General features: G+C 40.3%; 1 protein-coding gene across 2 annotated transcripts in view; it reads left to right on the plus strand.

Annotated features, from left to right (window-relative positions):
* ARID5B (AT-rich interaction domain 5B) overlaps window positions 1–14,054 on the plus strand; it is a 392,920-nt gene that overhangs the window by 319,110 nt on the left and 59,756 nt on the right. For both annotated transcript variants that reach the window (XM_089683203.1, XM_089683204.1), the window contains one exon: window positions 8,672–8,724. In XM_089683203.1, the coding sequence (XP_089539329.1) occupies window positions 8,672–8,724 (53 nt within the window). The remainder of the gene's footprint in view (window positions 1–8,671; window positions 8,725–14,054) is intronic.

The raw sequence follows: 14,054 nt of genomic DNA on the forward strand, positions 1-14,054 counted from the left end.
ACATAGTGGGGATTTCTCAAATTTGATTGAAAAAATGGAAATTCACAGCATGAGACTATTTGGGTCTTTGATGATTAGGCTGTAGAACTTACCTGTTCCACATGTGCATGACTTATCTATATAGTTTACAATGTAACTTTTATTTAAGTTACACATTATGATGTTGCCTATTGTCATGTACACTCACCAGCCACTTTATTAGATACACCTGTTCAATTGCTTGGTATATGTGGAACTCAATGCATTTAGGCATCTAGACATGGTGAAGATGACTTACTGAAGTTCAAACCAAGCATCAGATGGAGAAGAAAGCGGATTTAAGTGACTTGAACGTGGCATGGTTGTTGGTACCGGGCTGGTCTGAGTATTTCATAAACTGCTGATCTACTGGGATTTTCACACACAACTATCCCTAGGGTTTACAGAGAATGGCCCAAAAAAGAAAATATCCAGTTAGTGGACGTTGTGTGGACGAAAATGCCTTGTTGATGTCAGAGGACAGATAAGAATAGGCAAACTGTTTCGAGATGATTGGCAACAGTAATTCAAATGACCACTCGTTACAACCAAGGTATGCAAAATACCATCTCTGAACACACAACACGGTGAACCTTGAGGAAGATGGGCTACTGCAGCAGAAGACCACACCAGGTGCCACTCCGGTCAACTAAGAACAGGAAACGGAGGCTACAATTCGCACAGGCTCACCAAAATTGGACAATAGAATATTGGAAAAATGCTACCTGGTCTGATGAGTCTCAATTTCAGCTGTGACATTCAGATGGTAGGGTCAGAATTTGAGTACACAACATGAAAGCATGGATCCATCCTGTTTTATCAATGCTTCTGGCTGGGGTGTAATGGTGTGGGAGATATTTTCTTGGCACTAGCAAGGTGTACTTAATAAAGTGGCCGGTGAGTGTATATACTGTATGTGATAGGGCCTCACAGTGAGATCAGTCTTAGGCTCTTGGTACTTTATTCTTCATTTTAAAGGCTGTTCCACCACTGAGAATTAAGTCATTCTAAAATAATAATTTAAAAAGTGGAGTAAGTATAGTACTTCTATTTAATTCATGTGTCAGAAAAATATACAGTACAGGTCCATTTCTACTAGATGTGTTGAAATCTTATTCATATGTATAACATTGCATAATTCTACAGCAGTTCAAAGACTAAATAAAATATTCACATATGTGCTAATCCCAAAGGAGTATTCATTCTAATATAATAACCACATATACATACTTGAGCCAATTTTTGGTGAAATTAAAGCGACAGAGACATAAAGCCAAATTCATACATCGAAGGGCAGTGATAGAAGAAGCCAATTCCTGATTCTGTTGCAGCATAGTACTTCTCTGTTCAGTTTATACCAGCGCAGCTGAACCCACTCATGGATTTGGAACTAGAATGTCTTCTACAACTTTCCTGACACACCAAAGAGTAATGATGTCCAAACACCATTAGTAACTAATCAAGTATCACCTTCCTTCAGTTTAGATCAGTTAGAAAAATGACAGCTAATTTACGGATTAGCTGCTATGTGTTCCTTACTTTGCATTGTTTGCAGTTGTAAATTGGGAACTTCAATGTGAATGAGGTTGAGTAGTGTGAATCTCCATATTCCTCATGAAGGAAACTCTTGTAATGATATATTGAATAGCATGCCTGTCCAGGGGATGGAAAGTCAGATTCATACATGACCACTAATAACAAAGCAGCACTTTGTTCAGCAACACAAGTGCTTTCTCCCATCCCCTTGAGTGTAAAATCTACACTGAGGATATTTTCCCTCCGATGAAGCCATGTGTTATTTTTATGAGGAATGTCACCCCTGCATGTTTTACATAACAATTTACATACCTAATTGACACTGACTGCTGCCGAGCTCTGGCAACTATGATAAACTTGAATAACTGCAGATGATTACAATGTTTGTCTCCAAACGGGCTGCTTGAAATCGAAGAGCAATGAATGTGCTCTGAACAGCTTTGTTACATTATGCATTGATTTAGATTAAATCAAGACCTCTGTAAATCTGTTAATGGCTTTGAAAGAACACTGTAAGATGCAGTCAGGCTTTCAAAATTGTTTTGTGTCGAAGGGTGCATTTTCTAATTTTAATTTTCCAGAACTTCCCATAAACAAAAGACTATTAAACAAACAGGTCTTAAATCCTCTGCTGTGGAGCTGCTTTTAATTTGATGAGTTTTCTTGCAAGCCCAGCAAGCAAACTAAACCATATGTATGTAGGAAGTGGATTAAGATCTGTTTGTTGTAACTGGGTTATAGGGGCTGATACATACGCCTACACTCCTTAGACTTGCATGGAGTGGCATGGGACACATTTGGGCAGTTTTACCTTGGGTGCTAGAGTAGATGTCCCAACTTGTTACCTGCAGATTCTAGAAGACTAAATCATAAACCTACTCTCTGTGCTTTAAACACTTGCCCTGCAGAAGATTTACCCCCCTTCCTGACCAGGCCATTTTTTGCATACGGCACTGCATTACTTTGACAGTTGTGCGGTCATGCAACGCTGCACCCAATTTATGTCCTTTTTTTTACAGACAAATAGAGCTTTCTTTTGGTGGTATTTGATCACCTGTGCGGTTTTTGTATTTTGCACTATAAATAAAAAAAAAACCTACAATTTTGAGAAAAAAAACAATATTTTTGACTTTTTGCTATTAAACATGTCCAGTAAAAAAAAAATAAAAAAAATAAAATCTCATAATTAATTTAGGCCAAAATGTATTCTGCTTCGTCTTTGCTAAAAAAAAAAAAAAATCCCAATATATGTAAATTAGTTGGTTTACGTGAAAGTTATAGCATTTACAAATGGAGGTATAGACACTGGAATTTTTTTTTTTTTTTAGTAATGGCGGCGATCAGTGACTTATAGCAGGACTGCAGCTGACGTTCTGAACCTGGGGGGAACTGACATGGTGTCACTGACATCCCCAGTGACACCAATACAGTGATCAGTGCTTATAAAAAGCACTGACACTGTACTAATGGCACTGGGCAGGAAGGGGTTAACATCTGGAGTGATCAAAGGGTTAACTGTGTGCTGTTTCACTATGTTAGCTGTGTGTGTGCTTTACTGTAAGCACACTGCTTTGTATGACTGTGCTATGCAGAGCCATACAAAGCAGTGTACAGAAGCTTACAGGAGAGAGATGTGTGGTGTTTATACACAGGTCTCTCCCCTCTTGGGGAAACTCGGCGATCACCCGCTGCAAGTGAGTAATCACCGGCTGGGACCCTGTGATTGATAGCTGAGGCCGCAAATGGCGGCGCGGATAGGGTGTGTGCCCCCTACGTGGATATATACGTGATTTAGTGCACCCGTGCCACCCTGTAGCAGTAATTCTGCTATAGTGCAGCACAGAACTGGTTGATCAGTACTGCTGCAGGAAGCTTCAAAAGACTAACTTTTTGAGCAGATACTAGTAGATTGGCTTGGAAGCTTTACCTAATGCTACACTTTTGTTAAAGCTGAATTCCAGTTAAACCACTAAATACAAAGTTTCAATACAGCTGGATGTACTTCTGTCCACCCAGGGGCGGACTGACATCTCGTGGGGCCCCCTACTGACCCCGGGCCCTTGGGCAGTGCCTGAGTTTCCAAATGGTCAGTCCGCCCCTGTGTCCACCCGGTCTTGAGATTTGACCTGCATTGCCAGACAACACAGCCAAGTGGATGACACAACTGAAGAAGTACAATGGTATCATCTCCCCACCTGCCCGTGATTGGATGGGCTAAGAGCAGCAGCAGAAGGATGAGGTTATTTTACTGCTCACACTGCTTCCAGCTTCATGCTCACATTTAGATGCAGCACATCTGATTGACTCCTAGTGCTCCCTCTCCCTTTTCCAGTGTAAGTACTGCTGTGCAAGGGATTGAAAGAGACTGATAGAAATTTAAATTCAGGCTATACTAGTTGCTTTAAATACATGAAACTATTTACTAATGAATACAGAGCTGCATTCATTCATAATTTATATGTGAGTTCTAAATTTTCTAACCCATTATTTCCAGCTGTCCATCAGTATATTGTTTTTTTGCTACTTAAAAACCTGCCTGATCAGAAAAATTGGTCGCAGTACTCTCTCCTACCACCGTGTGTCTATTGCACTGCTCTGTTTGTAGCTGGTTACATCTCTTCTAGCTGGATTACATCTTCATAATAGAACAAGCAACTACTGTATCATCCATATGCTGCACCTTCACAGATTTCTATTAATCAGGTTTCCATTGATTTTAAACCACAATGTGTAGTAACACTGTTAAGTGTAACATTGTTACACTTGTATTTACTCTGTTTCATTCATCTGCAGATCAAATGAATACGCTTTAATCTGAATATGATGCCTGCTACATCTTTCTGACAACTTAAGGAAAAGAGTGTTTTTATAGTCTGATGTACAGTAGCTCATTCTCCCCATAAAGCAGACCTTCAATCACAATTATAGCATATTGTTATTCTAATCCTTCAGCTTCCTTCTTCCACTTTGCATGTTTTTTTGCATCAGCAAGTACCTTTTTCAGCAGGTATATCTTCCCAGTCCTTCACTCTACACCTGGTGGGAGGATGATATAGCCTTCAATCTGCCCCCTCCTCACTTGGAGGAGGATGATGTAGCCCTCAGTTGGCGATAGTCTCCCTCAGTTGGCAGATCACACATATGTGTAGCGAGGAGCTGGCTGTGGTCATCAGGAAGTGACAGCGAACTCCCAAATCCAAGATGGTAGAGCTGGAAAAAAAGAGCACTTGAAGCTGACAGCTTTTATTTTTTGAACAGCGGGTGAAGTTCCTCTGTAACTGATGTTTTCCTGCTGAATTTCTTAAATATTCTCTCAACCAATAATGCTTCATTTTTTTCATCCCTTTTAGTTTTGTTTGTTGATTTTTTTGGTTGCATTAACCGCTTTTCTGTCGCCCTATTGGGGTGCGCAAAACCACATATATATGTGATTTTGTATTTCTGGGTAGAGGCGCACACGCCCTACCCACGCCGCCATTGCCGGCCTCACCTGTTGATCACCAGGTCCTGGCCGGTGATTCCCTGCTGGCACCCGGCAATCGCCGTGTATCACGACAGGGGAGAGACCTGTATGTAAACAATACAGATCTCTCCCCTGTCAGCTCCTGCACATTGCTTTGTATGGCTCTGCATAGGACAGCCATACAAAGCAACGTGATGACACAGTAAAGCGCACACAGCACACTGTAAAATAGCACACAGTTAACCCTTTGATCGCCCCAGTTGTTAACCCCTTCCTGACCATTGTCATTAGTACAGTGTCAGTGCTTTTTATTAGCACTGATCACTGTATTAGTGTCACTGGGGATGTCAGTGACAGTAAGTCAGTTTCCCCCCAGTGTCAGAATGCCCGCCGCAGTCCCGCTATAAGTCGCTGATCACCGCTATTACTAGTGTAAAACTAAAAAAATTCCAGTATCTATACCACCATTTGTAAACGCTATAACGTTCATGTAAACCAATTAATTTATACGTATTGGGGTTAGCAAAGACATGTAGCAGAATACATTTTGGCCTTAATTTATGACAAAATTAGATTTAAAAAAATAGTTTACTGGACATGTTTAATAGCAAAAAGTGAAAAATATAGTTTTTTTTCTCAAAATTGTCAGCTTTTTTGTTTGTAGCGCAAAAAATAAAAAAGACAGAGGCGATCAAATACCACTAAAAGAAACCTCTATTTGCGGGAAAAAAAGGACAAAAAATTCATTTGGCTGCAGCGTTGCATGACTGTGCAATTGTCAGTTAAAATAACACAGCGCCGTATCGCACAAAATGGCCTGGTCAAGAAAGGGGGTAAATCCTCTGGAGGGCAAGTGGTTAACAAAAGTGCAAAATAAAAAAAAAAACAAAAACTGAAAACTTTATTTCTTTTGTACATAACTTTATAGTGTTTTGTGCCAGCATAACAATTTTAGTGACATCACAAACAGGACAGTTACGTAATAAAACTACAACTTGGCACCAGTTTGGGAGATTTCATTGCAATAGCTAGTGACACAAGACTAGGACTTCTCTTATATCCTTCCTTTCAGCAGTGATCACATACCCAAATGCCTCGAATTCTGATCACCTAAGATATACAAGTATTTCAGCTCTTCTATTATTCTAGATTCACCTGAGTAAGACTGTAAATATAGCATTAGTTAAGTAGAAACTTGCGGATAGACCAGTTTTCACTGCATTGCTTATCCATTATGGTCTATTTCTGTTTTGTAATTTATTTTAAATATGATTTTGATACTGGCTGGTTTTCCAGTTTACATGTGACAGGATGGATAAAGTGAACCACTACTGTGTTTTACTTGACCGAGGGTAATATTTTATGGTAAACTTGGACAACATATCATATTTTAGACCACAGAAAATTGGCAGAATGCTTTTGCCTTTACATAGAGGTAATAATGAGCAGATATAAAAATACTGTTCTAATCAAAGGGGTTATGTTTTGACAAAAAGTCACATTTGCATGCTAAAATGCCAGAGAGTAGTTTAAAATAGTTTAAGGGATACAAAATTCTCCTTTTAGGCATTTATTTTAAGGAATGTCAAATAACTATTCTTTATTAAAGTAATAAAACCAGCAGCAGTCCATTCTATGTTAGTCCTAAATTTCAATGTGAATGTTTCATTTTATTTATGTTGCTGTGTATTATAACACTGCGTTCAGTGTTTGAAATTATTAAACAGGAAGTTTATGTGCTGGAAGATGCTTTTCCTTAAAAAAACAAAAATGTATCTTAAAACGTCTTTAGTTGCATTTGCAAGTTTATATTTATGAATGGTTTGACGGATGAAGTCATCAAAGGTCCCTGGTGCAACACCCATTTTTACCTTCCCCATGTAACTAAAACTTCAAACACTTTTTTACTTTGTAAGCATTTGCCACAAGATGGAAATGAGCCTCATGCTCATCTGGGTGATGCTGGGGGGGACCCCAGTACCCATCTGACACATGTCTAATACAAATAGATCCCTAAGCTCCAGAGGGCCTTTGTATTATTATTATTATACAATATTTATATAGCTCCAAAAAGTTTGCTCAGCGCTGTACATTATAGTGGGGGACAGAACATGAAACAATACAATAACAATACAATACACAAGGGGTTTGAGGGCCCTGCTCCTTGGAGCTTACAATCTAGGAGGGAGGGGATAGTGGTACAGGAGGAAATGGCTGTGTGGGATGGAGTGGTAGGAAGAGTGGAGGAGGTCGGCAATTAGGTGAGGGTGGGGTAGGCTTCCCTGAAGAAATGGGTTTTCAGGGTGCGCCTTTGTACAGCTGGACAGTCTGCGCGCATGGCATACTGTATTTCCAGTGTTAAAATATACATGCTCTAAACTTTGGGTTGGTAAATACATTATCTCACAGAAGTGAGTACACCCCTCATACTGAAGTAGAGCCTGATCCCCTCCCTTCAGAGACTGGGCTGCAGTGCAGTATTCCAACATAAAGACCCCAAACACACCTCCAGGTGACCACTGCCTTGCTAAAGAAGCTGAAGGTAAAAGTGGTAGACTGGCCAAACATGTCTCCAGACCTAAACTCTATTGAGCATCTGTGGGGCATCCTCAAACTGAAGGTGGAGGAGCGCAAGGTCTCTAACATCCACCAGCTCCGTGATGTCATCACTCCATGCCAAAGAGGGTTAAGGCAGTGCTGGAAAATAATGGTGGCCACACAAAATATTGACACTTTGGGCCCAATCTGGACATTTTCACTTAGGGGTGTACTCACTTTTGTTGCCAGTGGTTTAGATATTAATGGCTGTGTGTTGAGTTATTTTGAGGGGACAGAAAATTTACACTGTTATACAAGTTGTACACTCACTACTTTACATTGTAGCAAAGTGTCACTTGTTCAGTGTTGTCACATGAAACGATAGAATAAAATATTTACAAAAATGTGAGGGGTGTACTCCTGCGAGATACTGTAAGTGCCTAAGTATACCTAGGCTTGATCAGGGTTGAAATCAATGATTCTTTCTACATGTATACCATCCATACTCCTAAAATGTACAACACTAGAAATTCATTTCAAGTATTTTAATATATAATTTATCACAGTGTAATTGGGTAATTCTTTTGACCCGAGATAAAACCCCTAATGCTTTTTAGAACGCATGCTATAGACTTCAAATGAAAAATAAATACATCTACTCTGTAGTACTTTTTTGCACTTATCTAAATCTTATATACACACATTCGAGGGGGGGGGGGGGGATTACTAAAACTGTAGCACATAGAATCTGGTGCAGCTCTGCATAGTAACCAATCAGCTTCTAGGTTTTCTTATCAACACTTAATTGAACGTGTTGAAGTTTGAGGCTGATTGGTTACTATGCTCAGCTGCTGCAGATTCGGTGTGCTCCAGTTTTAGTAAATATCCCCCATTGTATTAATGTTGTTAGCTGTGTGTAAAGTGTGTGTTCTTTATGTAAAACAAAAAAATTAGTTAGATGTGTGTATATTATATTTAACATATGCGATCTACATATAATTTTTTCACACCATTGTTTACCATGCTTAATTTTCTTGTGAATAAAATAATTAACTTGTCATTTGTTTGAAGTGCGCTGGTTAATGCTTATCTAAATACTTATTGTCCTTCTAACAGTTAACCTTTGGACTATGTTTCAAGCTGCTCAAAAACTGGGAGGATATGAAACGGTAAGTTTTTAGAGATTCTTATTTTGTATCACTGTTTATGGCTTTAGACTTGCATTTCTGTGCAATAAAATTTATAAATATCAATGACTGTGTGCCCAGTATTAATCTTGTACCATGTTGCCCAGTTGGCAGTTTTGGGATCAGATGCAGCAATTTGCCTTCCCTGAAAGCCCCTAAGTCAAACATTTCATTCCTTTCTAGTGGCTGAGAGACATAATTTGTAATTCAGCACTTGACATGATAGGATGTATTTAATTATATCATATACATATGACACTGTTTTAGCACACACTGCTTTGCAGAGCACTTACAACTATTCACAACATACCTCCTTCATAGAAGACTAATAGTCTTTCAGCTAGAAACTGACACTTAAAGTGGAACTGCTCTGCATTTGAGCACCACAAACCAAACATTCTATTTAATTCATTGTTAATATTCAAATCAAACTCCCATCCATCCATGTCTTCATGCTTTATTTTGCTGAAAAATCATTTTGAAAAGCACCTCCTGGCATTTCTGGCAGTGGCCATTTTGAGCAGGAGCAGATGATTCATGTAGCATTTACTTCCTAGAATCCATCTACCCTTAGATCAGGCATTGGCTGAGCTGAGAGCCCTCCCTCCCCTCCTGAAGAATGCTGGGATGTAGGACATAATTTGCCAAGGCATGGAAACCAGGAAGTAACTGAAGAAATGAATAAAATGTAAAACAAGTAAATATGATATACTTTCCTATCCATTTACTAATGCTAGCAGAATGAGGATTAAACATACATAGTTCATGTTGATTGAGAGAGTGAAGTTCCACTTTAAGTTTCAATTCACAATTGGTCAATGAAGCTGCCCATTACATTGATGAGGCAGTCATGAACAATTGGGAATTCAAGAGACATAGCCAAGTACCCTTCCTGTCCCCCACCTCCTTTTTTTTCTCAATACCACTTGTAGTGGTCTTTTTGTAGTAAGTCGATATTTACATATGAGAACACTCTGAGTTATGGATTTTCTGCGTAACTTTGGACACCTTAGGTGTAACTTAGTTACCTGCGCTCTCTAATGCTGTGTCCCCCACAAATGGGGATGACTATAGTGTCACATTTATTGTAAGGGCCACATATGAGGCCTTTAAAACCTATAAAATAGCCTTCTGCTAGTAATCTGTGCCAAAAATGTATACTTCTTACCAGGGGCGGACTGACCATTTGGAAACTCAGGCACTGACCGAGGGACCGGGGTCAGTAGGGGGCCCCATGAGATGCCCCTGGTACCTTTTTATCATAGGCTTTTTTGAGTTTGGGCAAGGACACAGGAGCCCCATGATCCCCTATTGCCCGGGGGCCCCATGAGTTGTCAGTCTGCCCCTGCCTCTTACCATTTCATTCCCAGAATACATTTAAGTCATGTCCCTGATCTGATCATTTTTCTAGAGGGAACATGAAGGTAATGTTTACTTACATGCTATGAACGCCTGTGTCTATAGGCTGACGAGGCAAAGACTTTAATTATTTTCTGTATAGTTATTATGATACATAATTGTTTCATATCATAAGCTTATGTACACATTGTCACAATATTCAAATCCAGCTTTGAACCAGTTAAAGAATGTTCTTTGAATAAAAATGGATTATAGCTAAGGACTGTTACTTTATTTGCCAGGTTCCTGTGCCCCAAGGCTCTAATAATAGAGCTCTGGCCTTGGGGAACCTCCCAGTACTTTCCTAAAATAAATGAACATATACAATAAAAGATAAACTTGCACCTTTTGGTTCCATGATTACCTCTCTCACACCCCTTGACAGCCACATTTCAGCATTATGAAAATGCTGACCCAAACTTTTTGTACTGCAGCCTGCTACAACACAGAACTATGATTAAGGTGTACTGATGAAACGTTTTCTGTGAGCCCCACTGTATGCCTCCATAATGGCAAAGACTCAGCAGCACAAATTAAATGTCACCTGATATTTCATAAATGTACGTTCAATGCTCTGCCCATTTGCTGCCTTAACAATGTAGTGGCTGGTACAGCCACAGCCACTTTAAACAGAAAATGTGTATGAACAGTTCTTTCTACCCATAAACAGTTCTTCTACTTCAGTTGGGAGCATTAACTGTACATACACGACCCAAACTATAGTCAGCTATCTAGGTGTCATAGCTCCTTAGTTTCCCTTTAACTGGCAATTGGTAATCTTGAACACACTTGCAGGAATTGTATCTGTACAGTGGCCACCTTTAGAGAAGAGGAGGTGACGTGACACCATTTTATGTTCTAAGTATGACTGTGGTGGATCTGGGCATTGTTTGGAAGAAGTATAAGCATTGACAATTGTGGTAGAGGCCACTACTCATTTCATTAGCCACTGCTATGGTGTCTTTGTTTTTGTTTACCTTAGTTCATCTAAAATATTTCCTTTTTATTCTACGCTTTGGAATTAAAGATGAACTCTAGGCAGATATGGACAAAGCAGTTATGCATTTGTAATAAATCCTTAAAGTGATATTAACCACTTGCCTACAGGGCGCTTATACCCCTTTCCTGCCCAGGCTAGTTTTCAGCTTTCAGCGCTGTCACAGTGTGATTGACAATTGTGCGGTCATGCAACACTGTACCCATATGAAATTTTTATAATTTTTTTGAGACGGAGCTTTCTCTTGGTGGTATTTAATCACCTCCTGGGTTTTTTATTTTTTGCTAAACAAACCAAAAACAACTGAAAATTTTGAAAAAAAAAAGTTTTTTCTTAGTTTTTGTTATTAAATGTTCGCTGATGTGCGCTAATGAGGCTTCAGTGATGGGCACTGATGAGGAGGCGCTAGTAGGTGGCACTGATGGGCATTGACAGGCATCACTGATGGGCACTGAAAGGCAGTACTCATATATGGCACTGATAGGTGTCACTGACTGGCACTGATAGGCGACACTGACTGGCACTTTTAGGCAGCACTGATAGGCAGCAGTGACAGGCACTGATGCGCACTTATAGGTGGCACTGACTGTCACTGATAGGCGACACTGACTGGCACTGATTGGCAGCACTGATAGGTGGCACTGACTGGTTACACTGAAAGGCAGCTCAGATGGGCACTGATATGTGGCATTGATGTGCACTGGTAGGCACTGATATGGGGCATTGATGAGTCACTGATGTGCACTGGCAGGTGGCATTGATGAGCACTTACAGCTGGCATTGATGGGCACTGACAGGTGGCACTGCTGGGGCTACACTGATCATCAGTGCCCTGATGATCAGTGTACATGTCCCCTCCGAGGAATGCCGATTACCGGCTCTTATCTCCTCTCGAGCTGTCAGCATGACCGCTCGTGAGGAGAGAAATGTCGATAACCGGCATTTCCTTATTTACATGGGATCAGCTGTGATTGGACACAGCTGATCACATGACCAAGCCGACATCTTCGGCTCTTTCTGTTGATCATTGATCCGCTGTGTCCGAGGGACACAGCCCACCACCGATTGCCGTGCTGCATGCTCCCGGAGCCGCGCACACGCAGTTAGAGTGGGGGGGACGTCATATGATGTCCTCCCAGAACGAGAGAACCGCCTTTTACCTGTCATTACCTTATATGGCGGGTGGGAGGAAGTTAAAGGTTGGCTTTTTTTCTAAAAAAAAAATTAGACGTCATACTTACCTGCTCTGTGCAATGGATTTGCACAGAGCAGCCCAAATCCTCTTCTTCTTGAGTCCCTCAATGGCACTCCTATCTCCTCCGCCTTGACCAGTGCTCCCAATAGCAAGCCACTTGCTATAGGGGGCACTGGTTTGTGCTCACTCCCAAATCTCGCTCTATGCATCCATAAGACACATAGTCGTGTCTTGGCCCTGCTCTCTCCTCATTAACTCACTGGCTGTGATTGACAGCAGTGGAAGCCAATGGCTCCCGAAGCTGTGTCAGCCAATGAGGAGAGAGAAAGCCGAGGCTCCCGTGCATTTCACTGGATCGAGAGGGGGCTCAGGTGAGTATTAGGGGTAGGGAGGCAGCACACAGAAGGTGTTTTACCTTTATGCATAGAATTCACGAAGGTAAAAAAAACTTTAGCCTTTGGAACCAATTTAAATGTATTTATAAATGCAGCTAGTGTTAATACCTGGATTTGACTTGGTTTCATGCTGTTGTTATCCCTTTAAGAACTCCCCAGATGAGGAAAGGAGGAAAGAACATAGATGACATGATCAGTTACTGTTATTGCTTCACTGCTCAATCCTTTGCAAGGGATGGGGAAGTGACCTAGCCGTGTGCATTACTGTAATAAAGAGAGTCAGGTCACCAAGGTTAAGTGCTGTGGCAATCTCAGGACTGGGTGGAAAATACAAATACACATTTCATGGAAGCCAAAACAGCTCCTATAATCTGTATTTTAATAATGTATTTACTTGTTTGCATGTAGTTCAGCTTAGAACCATCTTAAAGCTTCTTGGATCTCTCAGGTGGACTTGAATCTCTGTGTTCGGGTGTTTAAGGTCAGCACGCCTGTCATAGTCATTATGATAGGTTCCCATTCTCACTGTTAAATTAATAATTGCTTTTATATCATCGAGAATGCAACATGAGGTTGGCAGAACATGCTAAGATTGGCAGAACCTAGGTAGACAGGAACAGAGTCAGGAGTTATACACAGAGATTTCACTGTTGGAGTATCCATGACACATAACAAGCCAGAGAATGACTCAGTCCACAAAGCTCCATCTATAACTAAAATACTGTATCTCTCTTTAATGAGCTGACCCTTCAACACACACAGGCAGTGGGAGCAAAACATTTTTGCTGAGCATAGTTTGAAATTCTAGCTCTTGGCAAAAGATCAGCCTTAAGAATACATATCTCTGGGATTGTTTGAGAAGCATGAATTGTGCAATGCCTTTTTCCCAGTTTAACCAATTTTGAATAAAAGCTTATATAAACAATATTTCAGAATAGCAAAGTACATTGGGGGTTTATTGAAACAGTCTTGAAGCGAAGCTTGATTAATTCCAGCTTTAGAAGAATTGTAAACTTGTCGTAAAAAAGTACAAGTGGAAAACACATGTAACTCTTCCCCGTCAAGGAAATTAGTTGGGTCTGTAATTTTTTCCCATGTTAAGAAAAAGCTTATTATTGTATAAGCAGCCAAGATTGTAAAAAAAAAAAAATGAAAACTTCACTTGGCAAAATACCTGACATCTGCTCATGTCTAATAATGTAGAATGTGTTTAAAAGCTTTAAAACATAATCAGACCGGGCCATTAAGAAAGTGAGTTTTGCTTCTCTCTGCTGTAATTGTGGTGTAAAATAGCTTAATGGGTGAAAAGCCACCAGCAGATAAACAG

Source organism: Staurois parvus, unplaced genomic scaffold, assembly GCF_062004578.1.
Source record: "Staurois parvus isolate SC_StPar_1 unplaced genomic scaffold, SC_StPar_1.0 ptg000303l, whole genome shotgun sequence".
NCBI lineage: Eukaryota > Metazoa > Chordata > Amphibia > Anura > Ranidae > Staurois > Staurois parvus.